General features: G+C 43.2%; 1 protein-coding gene across 1 annotated transcript in view; it reads right to left on the bottom strand.

Moving 5' to 3' along the window:
- LOC106571830 (SAM and SH3 domain-containing protein 1-like) overlaps positions 1 to 21752 on the bottom strand; it is a 337413-nt gene extending 315661 nt beyond the window's left edge. Inside the window, 1 exon segment of the mRNA XM_045695894.1 lies at positions 20284 to 21752. Within this exon segment, the coding sequence (XP_045551850.1) occupies positions 20284 to 20790 (507 nt within the window). The 5' untranslated portion in view covers positions 20791 to 21752.
- Positions 21753 to 24703: the final 2951 nt, after the last annotated feature.

Below are 24703 nucleotides of genomic sequence, written 5' to 3'. Positions count from 1 at the left end.
CGTTCAGTGTGACAGGGTCTTGGTCTGCTGATTCAGTACCACTGTGTCTTGGCTGGTTCAGTGTGACAGGGTCTAGGTCTGCTGATTCAGTACCACTACTTCTTGGTTCGTTCAGTGTGACAGGGTCTAGGTCTGCTGATTCAGTACCACTACGTCTTGGTTCGTTCAGTGAGACAGGGTCTAGGTCTGTTGATTCAGTACCACTACGTCTTGGCTCCTCATTCAGTGTGACAGGGTCTAGGTCTGCTGGTTCAGCACCACTACGTCTTGGCTCCTCGTTCAGTGTGACAGGGTCTTGGTCTGCTGATTCAGTACCACTATGTATTGGCTCGTTCACTATGACAGGGTCTAGGTCTGCTGATTCAGTACCACTACGTCTTGGTTCGTTCAGTGTGACAGGGTCTAGGTCTGCTGATTCAGTACCACTATGTATTGGCTCGTTCAGTGTGACAGGGTCTAGGTCTGCTGATTCAGTACCACTACGTCTTGGTTCGTTCAGTGTGCTGATTCAGTACCACTACGTCTTGGTTCGTTCAGTGTGACAGGGTCTAGGTCTGCTGATTCAGTACCACTATGTCTTGGCTGGTTCAGTGTGACAGGGTCTTGGTCTGCTGATTCAGTACCACTATGTATTGGCTCGTTCAGTATGACAGGGTCTAGGTCTGCTGATTCAGTACCACTACGTCTTGGTTCGTTCAGTGTGACAGGGTCTAGGTCTGCTGATGCAGTACCACTATGTCTTGGTTCGTTCAGTGTGACAGGGTCTAGGTCTGCTGCTTCAATACCACTATGTCTTGGCTGGTTCAGTGTGACAGGGTCCAGGTCTGCTGATTCAGTACCACTACGTCTTGGCTGGTTCAGTGTGACAGGGTCTAGGTCTGCTGATTCAGTACCACTACGTCTTGGCTGGTTCAGTGTGACAGGGTCTAGGTCTGCTGACTGCTGATTCAGTACCACTACGTCTTGGTTCGTTCAGTGTGACAGGGTCTTGGTCTGCTGATTCAGTACCACTGTGTCTTGGCTGGTTCAGTGTGACAGGGTCTAGGTCTGCTGATTCAGTACCACTACGTCTTGGTTCGTTCAGTGTGACAGGGTCTAGGTCTGCTGATTCAGTACCACTACGTCTTGGTTCATTCAGTGTGACAGGGTCTTGGTCTGCTGATTCAGTACCACTACGTCTTGGCTGGTTAAGTGTGACAGGGTCTAGGTCTGCTGATTCAGTACCACTATGTATTGGTTCGTTCAGTGTGACAGGGTCTAGGTCTGCTGATTCAGTACCACTACGTCTTGGTTCATTCAGTGTGACAGGGTCTAGGTCTGCTGATTCAGTACCACTACGTCTTGGCTGGTTAAGTGTGACAGGGTCTAGGTCTGCTGATTCAGTACCACTATGTATTGGTTCGTTCAGTGTGACAGGGTCTAGGTCTGCTGATTCAGTACCACTATGTCTTGGCTGGTTCAGTGTGACAGGGTCTAGGTCTGCTGGTTCAATACCACTATGTCTTGGTTCGTTCAGTGTGACAGGGTCTAGGTCTGCTGGTTCAGTAACACTACGTCTTGGCTGGTTCAGTGTGACAGGGTCTAGGTCTGCTGATTCAGTACCACTATGTCTTGGCTGGTTCAGTGTGACAGGGTCTAGGTCTGCTGATTCAGTACCACTACGTCTTGGCTGATTCAGTGTGACAGGGTCTGGGTCTGCTGATTCAGTACCACTATGTCTTGGCTGGTTCAGTGTGACAGGGTCTAGGTCTGCTGATTCAGTACCACTACTTCTTGGTTTGTTCAGTGTGACAGGGTCTAGGTCTGCTGGTTCAGTACCACTACGTCTTGGTTCGGAGCATTTATCGTGTAGTGTGGCTGGTGTCATGAGCCGATCCCGGTGACTGCCCAATAGGAACAATGAAGCCATGCATTTATTTATTACAAATTTGACTATAGAATTGACACATCTTAAAATGAAAACTTGGTGCCAGGAATGGGCTGTCTAGTTACAAATAACATAAATGAGCATGCGCAGACCAGCTGGCTGGAGTGTTTACAAACATATTCAATCTCTCCCTATCCCAGTCTGCTGTTCCCACTTGCTTCAAGATGTCCACCATTGTTCCTGTACCCAAGAAAGCAAAGGTAACTGAAGGAAATGACTAGCACTCACTTCTGTCATCATAAAGTGCTTTGAGAGGCTATTTAAGGATCATATCACATCTACCTTACCTAACACCCTAGACCCACTTCAATTTGCTTACCGCCCCAATAGATCCACAGACGATGCAATCGCCATTGCACTGCACACTGCCCTATCCCATCTGGATAAGAGGAATACCTACGTAAGAATGCTGTTCATTGAATATAGCTCAGCCTTCAACACCATTGTACCCTCCAAGCTCATCATTAAGCTCGGGGACCTGGGTCTGAACCCCCCCCCCGTGAGGGGTCCTGGACTTCCTGACTTCCTATCCTGGACTTCCTGTCCTGGACTTCCTGACGGGCTGGCCCCAGGTGGTGAAGGTAGGAAACAACACCTCCACTTCGCTGATCCTCAACACAGGGGCCGCACAAGGGTGTGTGCTCAACCCCCTCCTGTACTCCCTGTTCACCCATGACTGCGTGGCAACGCACGCCTCCAACTTAATCATCAAGTTTGCAGACGACACAACAGTAGTAGGCCTGATTACCAACAATGACGAAACAGCCTACAGGGAGGAGATGAGGGCCCTGGTGGAGTGGTGCCAGGAAAAGAACCTCTCCTTCAACGTCAACAAAACGAAGGAGCTGATCGTGGACCTGATCGTACCACCCTCTCCAGAGGGTGGTAAGGTCTGCCCAACGCATCACCCGGGGCACACTGTCTGCACTCCAGGACACCTACAGCACCCGATGTCACAAGAAGGCCAAAAAGATAATCAACCACGGTCTGTTCACCCCACTATCATCCAGAAAGCGAGGTCAGTACAGGTGCTTCAAAGCTGGGACCGAGAGACTGAAAAATAGCTTATATCTTTAAAGCCATCCGACTGTTAAATAGCAATCACTAGCCGGCTACCACCTTACAGGCTGCTGCCCTTTATACATAGACATGGAATCACTTGTCACTTTAATAATGGAACACTAGTCACTTTAATAATGTTTACATACTGCTTTTCTCATCTCATATGTATATATTGTATTCTCTGCTACTGTATTTAGTCAATGCCACCTCGACATTGCTCGTTCTGATATTTATTTACTTTTCGATGTGTGTATTGTTGTGAATTGTTACATACTACTGCACTGTTGGAGCTAGGAACACAAGCATCTGCTAAATATGTGAATATGACCAATACATTTTATTCGGTTTTTGATTTTTGAATGTCAAAATAGCAACGCTTGTATTGAGTAGTGATTGTGTGGAGGTGGATATGGCAATCGAGCTATGGGGCTTACATGCAGCGTTTCCATGTTGTGATGTGCCTTTCAATTGGAGAGTTAAGCTTTTCATTACGAGAGGCGCACGGTCACAGAGGTAGAAGGAGCAGTGTCTATCAATCATCAACATAGCAAAAGCTTGTTGTTCTTTTAATGCCAGGCTTGATACACCCAGTTGACGTAGCCTACATCACAGTTGACGTAGCCTACATCACAGTTGACATAGGCTACGTCAGTTGATGTAGGCTCGCAAGCCAATTGCAAAATGTGACGACAAAACTGAGGCAAATTGTAGAATCTGGCCAGGTTGTATCAAGATTTAAATTTGGTCACGTTGCACAGTGTGACATGTAATAATCATAAAAGACTGAATCCGATGAACAGTATGGGAAGGCCTTAACCTGTTATGGCTAGGGGGCAGTATTTTCACGGCTGGATAAAAAACGTACCCGATTTAATCTGGTTACTACTCCTGCCCAGTAACTAGAATATGCATAGAATTATTGGCTTTGGATAGAAAACACCCTAAAGTTTCTAAAACTGTTTGAATGGTGTCTGTGAGTATAACAGAACTCATATGGCAGAAAAAACCTGAGAAGATTTCATGCAGGAAGTGGCCTGTCTGACAAGGTGTCGTTCTTCTTGTCTCTGTTTATTGAAGAGTGAGGATCTTAGCTGTCCCGTGACACTTCCTACGGCTGCCATAGGCTCTCAGAAGGCGGCAAAACGCTGAATCGTGGCTTTGCAGGCTCTGGCTGAAACAAAGTAGCGCGTTTGGGTAGTGGCTGGTTACAGTACTGTGAGACTCAGGCTCGTGCCCGCGTCGACCGAAAGCTTTGTTTTCTTTCCTCTGTTTAGCTAAATGGACATTCCCGGTCGGAATATTATCGCTTTTTTACAAGAAAAATTGCATAAAAATGGATTTTAAACAGCGGTTGACATGCTTCGAAGTACGGTAATGGAATATTTAGATTTTTTTGTCACGAATTGCGCCATGCGCACGACCCTGATTTACCATTTCGGATAGTGTCTGGGACGCACGAACAAAACGCCGCTATTCGGATATAACGATGGATTATTTTGGACCAAACCAACATTTGTTATTGAAGTAGCAGTCCTGGGAGTGCATTCTGACGAAGACAACAAAAGGTAATCAAACTTTTATAATAGTAAATCTGATATTGGTGAGTGCTAAACTTGCCGGGTGTCTAAATAGCTAGCCTGTGATGCCTGGGCTATGTACTTAGAATATTGCAAAATGTGCTTTCACCAAAAAGCTATTTTAAAATCGGACATATCGAGTGCATAGAGGGGTTCTGTATCTATAATTCTTAAAATAATTGTTATGCTTTTTGTGAACGTTTATCGTGAGTAATTTAGTAAATTGTTAGCAAATTCCCCAGAAGTTTGCGGGGGGTATGCTAGTTCTGAACGTCACATGCTAATGTAAAAAGCTGTTTTTTGATATAAATATGAACTTGATTGAACATAACATGCATGTATTGTATAACATAATGTCCTAGGTGTGTCATCTGATGATGATCATCAAAGGTTAGTGCTGCATTTAGCTGTCTTCTGGGTTTTTGTGACATTATATGCTAGCTTGAAAAATGGGTGTCTGATTATTTCTGGCTTGGTACTCTGCTGACATAATCTAATGTTTTGCTTTCGCTGTAAAGCCTTTTTGAAATCGGACAGTGTGGTTAGATAAAGGAGAGTCTTGTCTTTAAAATGCTGTGAAATAGTCATATGCTTGAAAAATTTAAGTTTTTGTATTTTTGAGGAATTTGTAATTCGCGCCACGCCTATCATTGGATATTGGAGCAGGTGTTCCGCTAGCGGAACGTCTAGATGTAAGAGGTTAACTGAGAGAGTACAGAGAGAGACAGGGACAACCCCTGGAGGCCAACCCAGCATGTCAGAAAAGAGCCTTGGAATCAGAGGAGAAGAAAAGTAGGAGCCTTCTACACATTTCCACATTCATCTTCAGAGAATTCCTCCCCTTAGAACAAATCCCAAGAGTTTTTAAAATAAACAAGGGGTTGGTTTGGCACTGTCCTGCAACAAAGATCTGCTGACACAAAATGGTGGTTTTGTGGTTCAATGCTGGTAGATCAGACGGCACCAAACTCCACAGTCCACGTCTCAATCTCCACCATTAACGCACAGTGACCTCAAATAGCCACAAGAGAATCCTTCAACCCTCTAACACAGTGATGCCCAACTCCAGTCCTACGGTACCCCCCAACAGTACATATTTTTGTTGTAGCCCCGGTCAAGCACACTTGATTCAACTTGTTAACTACTCAAGTACTCAATGAGTTGAATCAGGTGAGTTTGTCCGGGGCTAAAACAAAAATGTGTGCTTTTGAGGTTACTCGAGGACTGGATTTGGGAATCATTGCTCTTAATGAATTTAACAATTAACCGTAACATTTAGTGAGGGCTCACAGAAACAATTACTCCAGTGAACGCTGACGTTTCATACCGAGCATGCCCTCACTGGCACTGCTAACGATAGCACCTGATTGGCTAAACCCTAGACTCTCCAATCACAGCCACAACATAAGCCTGATGAGCTCACCATCATAACATATACATCTGCATTCTACGCTCCCCATCTCTTGCTTCATCCCCAATGGCACAATCTATTTGACAATGAAGTTTAAAAAAAATGCTAATCAAAAGGGATGCATCAAAGAGATGCATATTACATCGATTAACTAGGGTATAGGATCTATCAGCTCTGATACAAGCCTAATTGGCTATTACTACCAGGGAGCCTCTGAGGAAAATGTATTCGCAGCATGCATTAAACTGCCACCTGTTATGCACCTGCGATAATTAGCATCAGCTCTGTGGCATAGCACGCTGTGCAGTGTGCTACACACACACATGTATGCACACATGCAAACACGCAACACGCACACACACACACACAAAACACACACACACACACACACACACACACACACACACACACACACACACACACACACACACACACACACACACACACACATAACAGCATTTACTCTTCTAGACAAACCCATACATGTTTGATAAATGCTTACGGTATAAGAGGTGGCGAACCACAAAACACATCAAATGCCTGTGGTATATTTATATCAAAACTTAATGTGCGATATACTCATGGCTGTGTGTGAGTGTGTCAGAGGAATGTACTAACTGGTTGTTTAGGCTAATGAAGGCTTGGATCCAGCCAGGTATGTAGAGCCTGAGGGACATGGCCTAGGCCACAGACAGACACAGTGTGGTTTATTACTGGTTAATTCCTGCCAGGCACAGCCACTACAAAGCCACTCAGTCAGGTACAGAGGCACATCAACACCTGTGTGGTCCCCATGATCAAAGCCTCTCAGCACAGCACAGCCCTGCCCCGATGCATTGGAAATGGACTAATTAGAGAGGAGAGAAGGGGAGATGGGTGTGGATTCTATGGCTTGGTTGTGTTCGTTCCTTACCTTCCTTACCCCTGCCCTGCCCCCCTGCCTCTTCAGACAGGCTAATCATGGTCCCCTCTCCCTATTTCTCTTCTCTCTCACTATCGCTCACACACACACAATTACGCACTCTCACCCTGTGGCCCATGGAACCATTCTGACGTTGAGTAGGTCAAAATAAATGACAATTATTTTTCCCGGGGCAGTTGGTAGGTACGCGGGTTAGGCCTAACCCTCTCATCATTCTATTAAATGACTCAGATGTCTCATGCTGTCTTAGATGTGTCTTAAAGAGGGAAGGGTAACAGTGTCACTGTGTCAGTCAGACTGCTGTTGGTGGTCTTACACCCTGGTGGTGGTGCTAACTAGCTGAACACCCATGGCATCCTTCCAGGGACATGGGAAAGGTCATCCAAACATCATATCCTGTCTATGTCGCTTTACTGCTGCTGATGTATGATGCTGCAGGCTGGGCCAGTGCTCTGGAGGGAGCACCAACATCCCTCATCCCCTCTGCTTAACACGATCTTCATAGGGAATGGATTACACCATCCATTTGACACAGAGACCGTGGGGACTGGGGAGACAGGGGCCAGGGCTGGGAAAACACGCTGGAGAATGTGCTCTGTCAAATTTTATAAGACTATGAAAAAGATGGGCAATATTTCATGGGTATGCAGTAAAAACATGCACACAGGCATATAGCACATGCACCACTAACCTTCATAGAAAGTCATTATTAATACAGGATTGACACTTGATCCTAAAGATTGGACTCATTTGAGAACTATATTGCAATAGACCTTCTGAAAGAACACATTATCACACATTATACTAGGCTATAACTTGTACGGTGCGCAATATTATGTATCTTTGCCAGAATTATGCAATAATATGCAATAATCTCAACCTGCACTCTGCCACTTAACCCCCTAATATGGCACCAATCCCAGGCTACATGCAGAAAGACAAGCACGGTAACGAATCTTTACCTCCATGGCAAATTGTGCCGTGCCAAGGTCCCGGGTGCATGACCCCTGACTATGTACTATAACCACAATGATTGTGTGTTTTGATTGTACACTAAGTGATTTTCTGTGAGCTCCAATCATTGGCAACAGAATAGATTTGTATAACTATCTCCTCTGTAATCAACTCGACTGTGATCTACAGGCGATCGGGATGTGTGCAATCTGGTTCCTGACACAGACAGATGCTGGAGCCTGCTCTCTTGTCAATCTCTATCCTACAGGGGCACTTGATTGCTTCATTTGCTTTCCCATCCACGTTGCAGAACAGGATTGATTCCTTATGATGTTGAAGCTGTAGTACTGTATATATCAAGGCCACTTATGATTCATATTCAGCAATGTTAATTGAACTGCTATCCGACCTCTGGACATGAACCTAGCTGGATATTTATTGGTTTTGACACTGGAGCAGAGTCACAATAAATACATGTTTACGGCTGCCTGTGAGCAAAGATTCTCTCTCTCGCTCTCGGAATCCACAGGCTCTAATAGAAACACCTGGGGAAAGTAGAGCCTTCACCTCACAGTGAAGGGTATGCATGGATTATCCTGCCTGTCATTACAATCTGTTAATCCCTTTTCAGGCATTTTCCACCCGCTTCCTGAAAAAGCACAATAACCACTGTTATGGAAATCATGGATTATAATACTGTATCTAAATAGCTCCATGACCTCCTGACCTTTCAATTTAGGCCTATTTTATTCACACGCTGTAGAAAGAGTAAATACACCTAAAGAAATTAATAAATTCAGTACTGAGTGTATAAATACAGTACATTTTTAGTGTGAATGTACAGATTAATGTATTTTCAACTAATTTGTGATACCTTGAGATTGTTGGGAATTGATTTTGGTATGAACACAGCATTAGCCATGTCAAACTGCAACATTTTATTTAAACTCCATGGCAAAATTCATAGAATAGCAGAAAATGTTGCTTTAAAACGGCAACATTTTATTTAAACTCCATGGTAAAATTCATAGAATAGCAGAAAATGTTGCTTTAAAACGGCAACATTTTATTTAAACTCCATGGTAAAATTCATAGAATAGCAGAAAATGTTGCTTTAAAACTGCAACATTTTATTTAAGCTCCATTGCAAAATGTGTAGAATTGCAGGAAATTAGCTTTATAATGACAACTTTTTCTCTCAGCTGCCAAGATGATATTTTTTACTTATTCTTTGGTCTGTGTATGTTTTTTCACCGCTCAACCCTTATGGTGGGTCTCGACTCAAAAGACACCTCAATTGGTGGGTCACGAAGCAAAAAAGTTTGGGAACCCTTGCTCTGATATTGATCACGAACATAGCTTTCTCATCCACAGACCATGATGCAGTATGTTTACGCAAACAGCCAGTCTGAAGGCTGATGAAGCCATCCCAGTATTACCAGAATAGCTCTGATAACGTATCTGATAATATTTCTCATTCATGACTCATCAGGAACTCTAATGCAGAACACAGTGGAAAAAGAAAAGACTGCAGTGGCCAGCGACAACATAGCCTGGCCGCTTTATTTAAAGTTGTTGCCATCTCTGTAAGTGATATGGATGTGCCATGTGATGGACCTACAGTGCTTTCGGAAGGTATTGAGCCCCCTTGACTTTTTCCACATTTTGTTACATTACAGCTGTCACGTCCTGGCCAGTATAAGGATTAATTGTTATTGTAGTTTGGTCAGGACGTGGCAGAGGGTATTTGGTTTATATGGTTCGGGGTGGTGGTTTTTCTAAAAAGGGCATTTGATTGATGTATTCCGGGGTTTTTGGGCACTGTTCCTTGTTTATGTAATTCTATGTTTAGTCTAGGTAATCTGTTTCTATGTTGAGTTAATTGGGGTGGACTTCCAATTGAAGGCAGCTGTTTGGTGTTGCCTTTGATTGGAAGTCCTATATTAGTTGGGTGTGTTTGTCTGTGTATTTGTGGGAGATTGTTTCTTGTTTAGCGTGAGTGAGCCTAACAGGACTGTCTGTAAATCGTGAGTTCGTTTTTGTTATTTTTGTATGTTCATTTTGAGTTTATTAAATGTTCAAAATGAACTATCTCAACTCTGCTGCATATTGGTCCTCCTTTTCCGACGATGATTTCGCCATATCGTCTGACGACGAAGAAATCCCTGACAACAGCCTTACTCTAGAATGGATTAATTTGTATTTTTTTTGCAATCTATAAACAATACCCCATAATGACAAAGCGAAAACAGGTTTTTAGAAATACCTTATTTACATAAGTATTCAGACCCTTTGCTATGAGACTCGAAATTGAGCTCAGGTGAATCCTGTTTCCATTGATCATCCTTGAGATGTTTCTACAACTTGAGTCCACTTGTGGTACATTCAATTGATTGGACATGATTTGGAAAGGCACACACCTGTCTACATAAGGTCCCACAGTTGACAGTTCAAAAAACAAGCCATGAGGTCAAAGGAATTGTCCATAGAGCTCCGAGACAGGATTGTGTCGGGGCACAGATCTGGGGAAGGGTACCAAAACATTTATGCAGCATTGAAGGTCCCCATGAACACAGTGGCCTCCATCATTCTTAAATGGAAGAAGTTTGGAACCACCAAGAAAGACTCTTACTAAGCTGGCAACACCGGTCAAACTGAGCAATCAGGGGAGAAGGACCTTGGTCAGAGAGGTGACCAAGAACTTGATGATCACTCTGACAGAGTGTTAGATGTGGAGATAGGAGAACCTTCCAGAAGGACAGCCAGCTCTGCAGCACTCCACCAATCAGGCCTTTATGGTAGAGTGGCCAGACGGAAGCCACTCCACAGTAAAAGGCACATGACAGCCCACTTGGAGTTTGCCAAAAGGCACCTAAAGACTCTCAGACCATGAGAAACAAGATTCTCTGGTCTGATGAAACCAAGATTAAACTCTTTGGCCTGAATGCCAAGCATCACGTCTGGAGGAAACCTGGCACCATCCCTACGGTGAAGCATGGTGGTGGCAGCATCATACTGTGTGGATGTATTTCAGCGGCAAAGATGAACGGAGCAAAGTACAGAGAGATCCTTGATGAAAACCTGCTCCAGAGCGCTCAGGACCTCAGACTGTGGCTAAGGTTCACCTTCCAACAGGACAATGACCCTAAGCACACAGCCAACACAACGCAGGAGTGGCTTCAGGACAATTCTCTGAATGTCCTTGAGTGGTCCAGCAAGAACCCGATCTAACATCTCTGGAGAGACGTGAAAATAGTTGTGCAGCAACGCTCCCCATCCAACCTGACAGAGCTTGAGAGGATCTGCAGAGAATGGGAGAAACTCTCCAAATACAGGTGTGCCAAGCTTGTAGTGTCATTCCCAAGAAGACTCGATGATGTAATCACTGCCAAAGGTGCTTCAACAACGTACTGAGTAAAGGGTCTGAATACTTATTTAAATGTCATATCTCCGTTTCATATTTTTTCTAAATTAGCAAAAATGTCTAAAAACTAGTTTTTGCTTTGTCATTATGGGGTATTGTGTGTAGATTGATGAGGGGAAAAAAACGATTTAATACATTTTAGAATAAGGCTGTAACGTAACAAAATGTGGAAAAAGTCAAGGGGCCTGAATACTTTCCGAAGGCATTGTATATCTTGCCAGTATAGAATTAGACAGCAGAGTGTATACTGTGGCTTCAACTTCACAGCAAATATGCCATGATATATTTTGAAACAATTGCATTTTTGTAGCTGTAAATGTCTAAGTCAATTATTAGATAGAGCATTTGATTCATTTGCACTGTGTTTCTGGGTAATTCAAACAGTCTATTTACGTCCACAACTTCACATAACCAAGTATTCAAGTATGACAAAAGCTGCTTAAAAGCCACTCGATCATGTGAGAAAAAAAGAGCACAGTGGGAGAACATCCCAGTGAAATGAGAAGGCCAGCTGCATACAGTGTTACACTGCTTTTCCCACATTTTCACCTGTTCTCTGGAGAAGGGTGGTCATCACTGTCTGTCTGTGGGCCACCTGGACAGAAAGCCAGCCATTAAAATATCCTGTGGTGCTCTGATAAAACAATCAGACACACCATTCTCAATGGAGAAAATACGTAGCAGGCTACTCCTTCAATTGCCAGAAAATGTCAATGAATTGACAAGACTGAAGGTGCATATATATCAGATTTTTTTGAGTATTTCTCCAGTTCCTATGGCAGCTGGGGAAGAGCTTCACATTCTGTTCAGCACTGAGTTCACAGTCCTGAGGCCACATTAGCCGAAATGATAATGTTACATTCTGGTAGTGTACAGGAGCTAGAACCATTGAGACCCAGAGGGGCTGTACTACTGTATGGTCTGTTTCCTCGTGTCAACTCTGATCAGGATCACCCCAGCTCAGCTAGTGTTTGACAAGCAGGTCAAACCCACTAGTGGTCAAAGATCAGGGAGCTAGCTAGCGACCTAGCCACAACACAACCAGATGTTATTCAGGTTCTCAAGTGCTGGTGTTTATTACACATGGTACCAAGCCTGGTAACAAGTCTGTTTGTGCTGTATCGCAAACTCCTATAGAAGATGAAAATACAATGACGGTAAGAGTTGGCATGATAGCACTAACAGATCTGGGATATATTAAACAGCCTTTAAGTGGTAGTTTAAAGGAAGCTAGGAGTAAAGCAATTTGAGGGTGTTTTGTCTGAAAGGAATGAGTGTGGTCCATCCCTCTATGACCCTACATCCTCTCCTTCCCCCTCCTCTATCCTTTACATAAACAATGACTGAACTTCACCTCACTAATTTACTTTCTCTCCCTGACTCATTTTATGACTTTTTATGACTTCCTTTTTATGAGCAAGTTGTTTATTACACCTTTAAAGGGTAAAGCCGAAACCATGGCAAACACCAGAGCAGTTTTGTTCTGATGGGCCTCCTCTTCCCATCTCGTGGCAGCAAGCCAGCCAGTACGGTGCAGTGCAACATGGAGAACACAAATTGCTGGCAGAAATATAGGCTAAATGAAAATTCTTTACCAAATTACTCTGCTGCCTGCAGTATGAATAATGAAAAAGCTCTTTATTATGTAAAAACTGAGCCTAACGTCTCGTCTTTGTGAGAAAGCAGAGAGATGGTTAAGAGGTGTTGTTTATCATCTGGGGCTATATTCAGTGGGGAAGAACGATATGGATGATGCATGCAATAAAATTGTAATATAGAAATGTCTATTATTTTAAGTACTACTATACTATAACACATTAGTATGACATTGTTATGACCACCATACTAATATCTGAAACATTCTGGAAGTTTAGCCCCTTATAGACAAGCCCGGTTTTTCACACTAAGGCTTAGCAGTACTTCAGTCTGGTTTCTATAGCCACAGTGCAGGGGTACTGAGGTGGACCGTGGTCAGGTTCTCATTAGGCCAACAAGAGGCCATCTCTAACAGAAAGCTAATTTCCTGAAAGGAAGCTGGGATATTCATTATAGTTAGAGAACTAAGAAAGGAAGCGAGGTGAGAGTGAAGCATGTAAGGTGACGATCTCACATTGGCAAGGAGCATTTAAGACACAAGCGTCACATGAACTCCCTGCATACTGAATCAACTGCTCTCAGGTTTGAACAAATGGTGTACAGTTGCCCCTGATCTAGGAACAGCTTACCCTTCCTAAATTCTAACCTTAACCATTAAACTGACCTAAGATCAGTTCAGCAGCCCAATCCTCTTTCCACTCACTGATTCCAGCCCTGTTTCTGTTTGAGCAGCAAAAACAATGTGTTATCTATTTACAATCATCCTCACTGCATGACACCCAATGGCTTTATCACCATCCTACCAGGACAATGCTGGACACTTGCCTTCCAGTGGTATTCAATGGGCGGAAATTGGAAATCCAAAACACAGCACTAGTGAAAAGATATGGCTCCATAAGCCTGCTGCCAAACAATGGGGGCATCTCCATGTGTTTTGCTTCCACTTTCTAACCACACAGACACAGGGCTTATAGAGAAGAGAGACTATTATGGTGGAAGATAGGACAGGGGCTGCTATATCTAAAACCCTACAACATGGACATTCATTGACTGTCAAATTGTGGTCGCTACTGTAACTAAAAGTGGAGATTCAAATCAGTGTAGCAAAGCCATAACATTTAACCAGCTATCCTTCCCATCCATTTTCCACCTCATGTGTTTAAGAGGAAATATAGGCTAGAGCACTATCCTGTTTACTGCTGCTGTTTATGCATCCCTTTTGGCGCATGAAGACAGGGCAATCTTTCAAATTGTTCCATTGAACTCAATTCAACAGCTCCACTTTCATTTGCATAAATGCCATGACTTGACCACAAATCTCTTTGTGTTTTAGGGGCAGAGTTACACTGGGTATGTGGTTCAATATGGTTAGATATATCTTGTAGATAGCATAGACTGGATACAGAGAATATGCTACCCCCCTCCTTCTGTCTCCTCAGCCTCCATGCTCTGGAACGGCAACAGTGTCACCACAACACAGCGAAGGGACGAGCCATGGCGCTCCAAATCACTGATTACTGCTGCAGCTCTCCCAGAGAAAAGCAACAAAGCTCTAATTGTAGGCCTCCCTAACCTCAGGAAGAAAATATAATTTCAGTTTATTGGTTTTCCCCTTTTTTAAAAGCTTTTGTCGTTCATGGTGTCAAAGTCTCTTCTCAGTTAGGAAAATGCAAAGACGAATTCGAAAGGACTAGTATAAGTGTATTATCTAAGTAGCTATTAGCAAGTCATATGGCTGCACTGCACACATCAATTACACGCCAAACACCATCTTTACTGCTAGTATTGTTCCCCAATGAGAGATCTACAACAGTGCAATCATAGGAGATGTGTTTACATTCAGGAGCAATGATAACCCGTTTCTCTCTCCTAGACAAGGGCTCCCTGTGGTCTAGATAAGGATCATGGGTATTTATGTCTCCCAGTAGAGTACTTGTAGTGAAGCGTTGGCTTATGGTCCTATAGCCTCACAAGAACGTGGCAGTCAACGACACTTCAGAGGATCATCACTGAGCTATGCTGGCGGAAGTACTGTGTCTATACATTAGCACACAAACAAACAGGGAAACAGCGCAAACAGCTGAACACCAGACACTGAACCTTCTACAAAACCTATATTGGCTTATCTATGCTGATATACTGTGATAGCCATTTGAGACAGCTATCTTGTCAACTGTCAGTAGCTCTGGTCTATTTCCCCAACTACCATCTCCATCTCCAGTGGAGTAGACGTCTCGTCTCGTCTCAAGGGCAGAGAAAGGAGAACCCTTCACTGACCAATCAGAGGCCAGCTGGTCACAGTTCCATCACTGAGGGCTCCACACACTTAACTCGATCCTGAGGAGAAAAGCACTGGTCTGGATCACATTCTACTGCAGGGTTTCACACACAAATACTGTGTACACACACACACACACACACACACACACACACACACACACACACACACACGCGCACGCACACACACGCACGCACACACACGCACACAAAGACCTTGAACCTTTCATTCTACTCCAAAGCTTCAATGTCAAAGCTTTAGCTCTAAATAAATATAGCCTTCAAAGGGAGGGATAGTTTAACCCTCTGGAGCCAACACTTTGTTTCAGCATGATGTAAACCCATAATCCCATAAAAATCCCAAATCTCTGTGGGATTCCAATTTATGAGAAAAGGATAATGGTAGGAGTACAACGAAGCAGAAGAAGTGCTGACAAAACATGTAAATTAACAGTCTCTAGACTTATTGAAATTTGAACCCGGATAAATCCCAAATAAATTCAATTGGAAAGCTTCCAAATAACATGTGCATAGGATAATCCTCTGAAATGCTCTGTAGAGTAAAACACTGATCTCTTCAGGAATGGTTGACATTTCTCATCTAATTATCGACATGAAATGCACGCTATGTTGACAAAAGCTGTGTGTGTGTGTTTCGCTCGCTCTCTGCTAACAGAGTTGTCATTGAGTAAGCCCTCAACAGGCTGAGCATCTGATGTAGAGGCAGTGATCTGATATAAAGATGCTCTCAATCTGCTTCCTCACATGAGTTCCAGCAGAAAACCAGCAGTTTGGACACCCTCCATTTAAAGTGCTGCTATTCATTGACGACATATATTAATCAACTCAAATGGCCTGGGCAATTACGGGCATGTCGCAGGTTGATCCACCAATTCCTCAAAGAGGTCTAAGGGCTGGACAGTGTACACTGTGTCCAGGTGAGAAACCCTAGGTGAGAAACCCTAGACAGGTATGTGTGAATCAATCCACCAAGTACAAGTCTGTCCCGCTCTCTGTATATACAGGAAATCAGAGAGTGAATGAAGGCTCTTCCTCTTCCTGATCATTGATCCACAGCAGTCAGCCATTACCAAGGCAGCACTCACTAACTCACACAACCCCAGGGGAAAATAGGGCCAGACAGGGCTCTCCTGAGTCCTGACATACAGTAATAGCTCAGCCTCTGATCAATAACCACTTAATCTGAGATGCATATGGGCATTTCCATGTAAAAGGACTCATGAGCACCAACGTGAAATTCATAGGAGCATGTCAAATCTGGTGTCATATGAAAGCTAAGAGTCCATATTTTTTTTTATTAAGGCATATATACATGTTTCAACATGTTATTTCCTAAATACTAGAAATAAGCAAATTATCTTTGATTTCTGCTCAAACAGATGGAAATAGGGTCTTAAAAACAACTACCAGAAAAAGTCTTAAAATGTATTAGAAATACATCAAAACACAATAATGTTTAAGTAAAGACCCCTGCCAACTAATATCAACACTTATATTTTGTTTTGGAATGTGTAACAAACATATTTTCCAATTTCTCTCCCTCATGAGGGGAGAAGATAATGAAAATTCACAGAAGTAACAACTAAAAGTAGACCTACCAATTAGTTACAGTGTTTTTACTAATATCTATTTGGTTTATGAATTATTAAGTGATTCAAACTCAAAATTCTGTTACCTAATGGGAAATTATAGTAGTCATAAACCATAGTTGGGTCACCTGCTACAGTTCTCCCTTCCACCTGCATACTGTTATGTTCACCTAATAACGGTCTTCTTTCTCTTTCGTCTGGTGGTCAAAACAAATGTAAAAACAGTCTGGACAACCCCTCCCTCTCTCTGCCGCCCTCTTCTCTCTCTCCAGTGAATGTCACCTCTCTTTGTGACACCGTGAGCACCCTCTCTTTCCATTTACTGTAACCAGCATCCTTACCCAATGAGCACTGATGACACCGGATGTTCATGGACGTTGAAAAGTAGTTGAAATTTGGTCAGTCTGCAATGGACTTGAATTCAACGTCCACAGACATTGTTTTTTGGTACGGTCTGGACCGGCCTTGATTAGGCCCGAACATAGATCAATGATTGCTTCAATAGACCAATAGAAGCCTGTGTTTCGTAAGTTTGGACAGTACAGTACAGTACAGTACAGTAAATGTTAATGTTCAGTCGAGTATAGTCTAGCACACTAGAGTTGAGTACGCTATAATGTACTGTATTGTACTGTACTCTACTGTAGTGTCCTGAACTATACTCTACTTTACTCTACTGTACTGAACTCTACTCTACTGTGCTGTGCTGTACTGAGCTGTACTTTGATGTCCAAACTTGTGAAACATAGAGGTCTATGATTGGTTCTGGACTAACCAAATTTGGTCTTGTTTGGGGCACAGCTCATTAAAATAATAGCCAGTGTGTAGAATAATACCCAAATATACAAAGTAGGATATTGCTTATTTCTACCTTTGTGTAGCTTTATAGGATACATCACCATAAAGAGAATGACATTCATACCATAATTATGCATTTCTGTGTAGTACAGATCAGGGACTCATAAAGAAATTATGTTACCTCAATACTGTTACCGGTGTAAATCCACTTCATTTACTGTAGTTCAATAACCAAAAGATAATTTAAAAAATAATCTAACTCAAGGTGTCATGTCATAGCCAATGTTCCCTCTAAGCTGCGTGCGCGCACAGCAGCCGAGACTACTGCACAGCTTCCAGGGACTGGTACACAGAAATATCAGCCCACAGAGAGAAGCACAGAGAGAAGCACGAGATTGAACTTCACTCAACTTTCTAAAACTCCAAGGCATTCTTAGTTGATCGCCAAACATTTCTGTAAAAAACCCAATGATAAAGCCTTGTGTTCCTATTGTTTTGTTGTTGGTCTCAGGCTGTTGGCGGTAGGTGCACCCGATTCAGCTGCCCTGCGCGCCGGGTAGGCAAACTGTTGCCATTTTGAACCATTTCATGTGTCTGAAGGTACAAACTCTGACTTCCCGGTGGGCCCAGAGAACAAATCATGTGCGCTATGGGCCTACTGCTGGCCAATCGGATGGCTCAGATGACTGTGTCTGTAGTAAAGTAGCAGACATAAAAAGAAAGCTATAGCAAAGTTGATACTGTGAGATTTCAAAACATTTAAAACCATGACTACAGAGAGAGTGTCAACGAATACAGCAAAGAGATGCAGTTTTTTTTGAGTGAGTTCATGTTTAAGTTCTTACTCAGCACCATCAACACTTTGTATTCAACACTTTTATAAGCCATAAAATGCGTGTTCTTCCTATTTTCCCTCAGCGCTACAACAAGCACTGCTGTGACGTAGTGTCCCAATGAGTGACAGAACGCTGAGTCAATCACGGCGCTAGAACATTACCAACCCCTACGCTTCGTGTTTTCCGCTGGCCGCCCCACCACCACAGAAAGCACTGAGTTAGGCTGAAACAACTGCATTTTGGAGTTGGCTTAAGAAAGCAAAAAAGAGACCATCTTAGTATACAGCTTTATAAACTCTTTATTTTTACATTGTTTGCAAAATTATATGTGACACGTATTAATGCCAAAATAACATGCAAACAATGTATGAATGAAGGAACGCCACTGGGTGTGATCATGTAGTCTACCTCAAATTTTGAAATAAAATGTAAAAAAATGTCCCGAATTACAATGCATTGGCAGGACAATTCAAGCAAAGCCAATATGCAGTGACAATGTATTGGGCCTATAGCTTACTGCACGTTTTAATTGGTAAATGTTGCATAAGCATATGTTTTTTTAAGTCATGTTAAAAAAATCTGAGAGGTAGGTAGATCTCATCTTGCATTTTGACTCAAAGTGATCTTGTCTCAGAAAAGTTTGGTGACGACTGTTCTAGAGTTTCCCCTGTTAACACTATCAACGTTTCCCTTTACTTTTGTGATCGAATCAAAGCAATATTGGCCACTTTCAATGCAGGCAGAATGCATCGGAGTAGGATTCTATTGCATTGACACGCACTGGTACCTCATAAACAATCAGAGCTGCAGTAGGCCTATATGAAAATAGACCATTGCCATATATGGATCTGTGCCATTTACTTTGAACTGGACTGTGTTTACAGCATGAGCTTCAGTGAGTAGATGCGCTTATTTTGAGATCAAAGCGAGAGCTGCATGTAGCCACGTGTGCACATTTTGTTCATATCCTTTGCTAGTTAGTGAGTTATTAGCCCAGTTATAGATCATTTGTAGTCAGCAATAAGGGAGTGATTGCTTCCTACAAGAGCACAAAACATGTACATTTCTTGACATCTTTGAAAAGCAAATCAGATTAAGAGGTTTTTTTGGTCTTAAAGGGTCAGTATTGCATTTTGAGACAGGCTTGAATAAGCAAGTAGCCAAAAGGCAGAGGGTAGCCTAATTTGTCTGATTCTCTGTAATAATGGTATGGAAATAATAATACATTTTATTTTGCAAAGTGGTATGTTGCATCAAAGACACAACAACATTTTCAGTCACTTCCTTGTCTGAAGGACAAGTTTAACAGTTTAATTTCTCAAGGAATGTAGACCTACATTGAACACCACACACTGGGTGCTACTGTAGGCTGAATGATAGAACAGCTATTTCCATGTTCAAATGTTATAGGATGCATTTTCTCCATTGATTTTGATGGATGGCCAAACTGGTAGACCTACATTAAGATCAAATAGCCACAGTAGCCTACATGGACAAGGTTAAAACTGTAATTTCAAGCAGGTACAGCCTCACTGTTCACAGTAAACGCGCTGGAAGTTGCACACAAGTTTCACAACGTTCAAGTTTGCTCTCAGCAGACATAAAATTTGCTCAGTGCCGAAAATAATATGAGGGAACATTGGAAGGAACAATTTGTTTTTGTTTGGCATACCAGTACAAAATCTGAGTCTCAGCGCAATTCCGTTACAATGAAACTGCCCATATCTATGATACCCAACCCGACATGTATTTCATGAGTAGTATAATGCTCTGATTCAAAATGCTTTGGTTGATGGATGATCCTTTGCGTGGCATGAGATTGGGTATACGGTTGTTATGCATTGGCTATAAAGCGTTCCAGTAAGAGGTAGCCTTGATGGTGATCTTACCTTGTTTGAGTATGGCGGCCAGGCGAGGTTGACTCCATCTTTGATTAGTTTATCTCTAATCATGATCTTCAGCTTCAATTTGGGATAAATCACCAACTCCCTCCGCTTGCCAAGCGTCAGGTTCCTCTGTGCGCCCAGATACGCGCCCCCTTTCCCCACCACCCGGTCACTGTTCGATTCGGTCCAAGACTTGGACGCCCGCAGTTTGGAATCGTACTGGTCCACCAGATGACTGGTGTACATTTCAGACGCGGGGGGCATTGGCTCAAGCGTAAAATACAGCCCCGCCGCCGTTTCCTTATCCTCGTCTTTCAGCCTTTTCACCGCGTCATGGATCCGTTGCCGGTGGTGCGGTATGTATACACCGATAGCATCCAGGTCGGGGTCTCCAATTTGTTTGCAAACTTCCAGATCATCGTAGCCGTTATCCACGAAGGACTCCACATACATAGAGAGCTGGAGGGTCTTCAACCACTCAAACACGATAACGGGGCCGGTGCTTGTCATGTTTGGGTGTTGTAAGTAATGTAGAGAATGCAGAACAGAACACTTCACCTAAAATTACTTTCCCAAACGGATTTGAAATCTCATTGTTAAATACAAATGAAAATCACCAAATCTGTTCGCAAATAATTCGGTCTAAGCATCGAGAACACACGAAGAATGGACAATGCAAATGTTGTAATCCATGACTCAATCCCAATAAACTGTATGCAGTTCGAAATCCTATTATTTCCTTTAGGGAATATGGAAGATATGCGGTCACTGTGCTATATCCAATAAACCCGTCTGTTGAAAAGGGTCAGTGAAAAGAAGTAGGCTGATATCCAGGTGAATTTGACACCTGCCAATATTTGCAGGATATGATTTCAGTGGCTGCGGTGACAGCTATTAAATCCCCGATGTCATTTCGCCATCGATGTTACTCGTCCATATTGACATGCCTGGCTCACAAGTGGTCACCATAAACAATAGCTTTAGGCAGAGAACATAATTTGTTAAAACAAAGAATTGTTCCATACAGTCGGATTAGAAAGTATTGCCGTAGGCTTTTCCACTGATGGGAAATTCACTGAAAATATCATTTGAAAACAAAGTAATATCGTACCAATGAGCACGACCGCACGAACCGTGTTGTGTCCAAATGTTTTGGGTATGCTGGAGCACTACAAGCAGGTAGAGCGGTACAACAATCCACATAGGCTAAACCACTTTCAATGTGGTGTTCCACGAGCCAAATGGTCTGTGTGCTCAGCCCCCAGATCCGCGTGTGACTTTAAAAATAGTGATGGAATTCCTTCTTTACAACCTGTCACGGTCAACGAATCCTCACACGGAGTCCAAAGTTTACCACGAGAGGCAGAGAAAGATGCTCCCGTGAGCTCATTTCATCTGCCTTTCATACAGTTTAATCGAGCAGTCTCGTTGCTAGTTTGATTCACGTCTCTCCCCTACTGTCTGATTTTTCTATCATCTCTCTCTCTCTCTCTCTCTCTCTCTCTCTCTCTCTTTCGCTCACACTCTCTCATTCAGTATTTCCCTGGTCTCGTTTCTTATCAAGCACTAGCACTCCCTGTCTAACAGCTGAGGTACTGAAATACTGGTTGTAGGTCCACAGTATACTATATTATTACCTGATACTGGTATTACATTGAAAATGGTGACTACATAATTATTCATGCTCTTTGTTTTGATGTTGCTATTGCAAGGGAGGGAGAAAGAGAGTGAGCAGGTTTCTGCCTCACAAAAGGCTTTCAGATGCTGACCACTACGTTGCCTCACTCTCTACATACCAAATCATGGAAATAAACACTTTAGGGCCATATCAACTGTTTGCTCCCATTTTACTTGCCTTTTTGTTGACCCTGGCCCATAGGATCAGTCCACTACCCCTGCAGACAGACAGGGGAAGACACACACTGGGCCCTTCCCATACATGGACGGCTGCCAGTATGACACTACTGACTGTGTTTCTCTCATTTCCCCACTCTCTCCATGACTCCCTATCTCCAATCCAATGGGCTTGTGCTCTTCCCTCCCTATCTATTTGCATGCCATTGCTGCATCACAGGACAGCATCAACCTGAGACACAATATTGGAGCGGAAGGAAAAACTGCTAAAACCGAACAGGAAGGGATAGGAAGCATAGAGAGAGAGAGAGAGAGAGAGAGAGAGAGAGAAAGAAAGTGAGGAAACGGCTGGTTGACACGTTATGAATGAGACCTGTCAGTCCATGCGGAGGCCAGCCCAGCCCAGCCCATCAGCAGTGATGCATGCTTTATCAAACCAGAGCTGACAGCTTGTTAGAGTTTAGTTTGATACAATCACCACGACTATGCTGCTGCCTGGGAGTGATTTGAGCTGTGCTTCGCTTTATGACATGCCGTTTGCGTAGTATAAACACAACACACAAGTCAGGGGAGAAGAGATGCATTTCAAATAACCTCGTCTTGGAGAGGAATGTCAGAAAACATGCCAGACATACATGGGAGGATATTAGGGAGAGTCGTATTGGAAGCAGGATTTTCAGGAGACAGAACACAGAACACGGCCAGGAGCTGGTACAAAGATACTCAATAATATTGACATCTGCTTAAGGAGTCTTAGTAAAGAAGAGGGAGGGACATCTGTGCTTACACAATAGAGTTTGTTTGGGTGTGTTCACTGTATGTCTGACTCCATCCTTTACATCAACCTACAGTAAATATCAGTCATGTCCAATTAAAAAAGCCTGTTATTTCTTGACAGCCAGGATTACAACTTATCCACAGGGCTTTGCTTTACCTACTCTTCCCCTTCCTGTCCTCAGTCCTCTGTCATAGGAGCTTAGTGACATTGGAGTTTCATTAGATCAGTTACAGACACAGGATTATATGACACGTAGTGACAGATGGGACACGGGAAATGATGCATGCCACGCTGGGTGGACTCAGAGCGCAGGACACAGGACGCAGGGCTGGCAGTGCTGGTAGTGCCAGGAATACCATGTTTCCATACCGCTACCCAGCTACCCAGGTGGAACACAGTGGAAGGATGTAGGAGCAGACTGCATGGGCTATTCCACAATACATACAGTGCCTCACTCTTCATCGCTCTGTATCTATACTGTAAATAATTAATTTGGATGTTCAGTTCTGTAATAAAATTATAGTTAATACCATTTAGCAGACCCTTTTATCCAAAGCAACTTACAGTCATACATGCATACACTTTACATATGGGTTGTTCTGGGACTTGAACCCACTACCTTGGCGTTACAAGCACCATGCTCTACCAACTGAGCTCCAAAGGACAGGTTATCTAACTGTTACAGTACATCTACTTTTACACAATGCCTAGACTAGATTCCTTGATATCTGCACAATATAGTAAAATAAGAGTACAGAGAATCATACATTGAATCACAGCCCTGATATAATTTGAGTAAATAACACCATTACAACAGTGTTGCTATTATTGTCTTCTAGTCCATATACAGTAGGCTACTGTGAAAGGCCTGTTCTATGCATTAGCCACATTCCTCCAGAACTGCAGATGTGTATTGCCATTGCCCTGGAGGAGAGAAACCTTCTGTCACATCAGCAAATGCTTATCTAACCTTCACTTAACCACCTCAGAATGAGGGGACCCATATTAGCATACGGCCTGGTAAATATGGATGTGGTGTAGAGGTAGTGGGGATGGTGATTTAAGGAGGGGGTCGTGGTAATGAAGAGAGACAGAAGAGAGAGTGGGTCAGACAGGTTAACAGCAGCCAGATCTATTAGACGCAGCTTGAGGGTAGAGGAGAGGAGCTGCCTGGGACTGGAGACAACCAGGGTCCAGGCTTTTACCACGCTAATTGTACTGTCTGTGCCTTTTCATTTTGAAGGTAAGGTTGGAGAGGATTGGGGTCTCCTTGGCTACAGATGCATTGGTGAAACCCTCCATGAATTCCCTGAATGACCTCATTCTGAAACCCTTTGAAACCCCAAGAATCACAGAAGGCCATGAATCATGTTGTGCATGTTGCTGGGCAGTTCTCTTGGTTTTCACTGGTGGGTCTCTATCATCCATACAGGTGAAGGATAGACGTTACTCTGGCAGAGCTGGGAGAAGGCAATCTGACTCAGAGTGGATGGTGGAGTGTTAGAGAGAGATGTCAGAAGAGAGGTGTGTTATCATCTGAGAAGTCCTTAACCTCCTCCCATACAGGTTTATGTGGATTAGGTCTTCCTTATTCCCTGCCGCACAGCATGCTGCTATGCTCTGTGGTTCCCTGCTGTATCCGAGCTCTCCTTTGTGGGAGAAGATATGAAATCGCTGATTATTGCCTATGATTGCTGCCACGGTAGTGTCTCCAGGGGCTGCCCAGGCCAGAGTAGAGGCTCCCAGAGCTGATTATTGCCTGTGATTGCTGCCTCAGTTCTGTTAGACTCT

Source organism: Salmo salar, chromosome ssa15, assembly GCF_905237065.1.
Source record: "Salmo salar chromosome ssa15, Ssal_v3.1, whole genome shotgun sequence".
Classification (NCBI taxonomy): Eukaryota; Metazoa; Chordata; class Actinopteri; order Salmoniformes; family Salmonidae; genus Salmo; species Salmo salar.
This window is presented reverse-complemented; position numbering and strand designations above follow the sequence as displayed.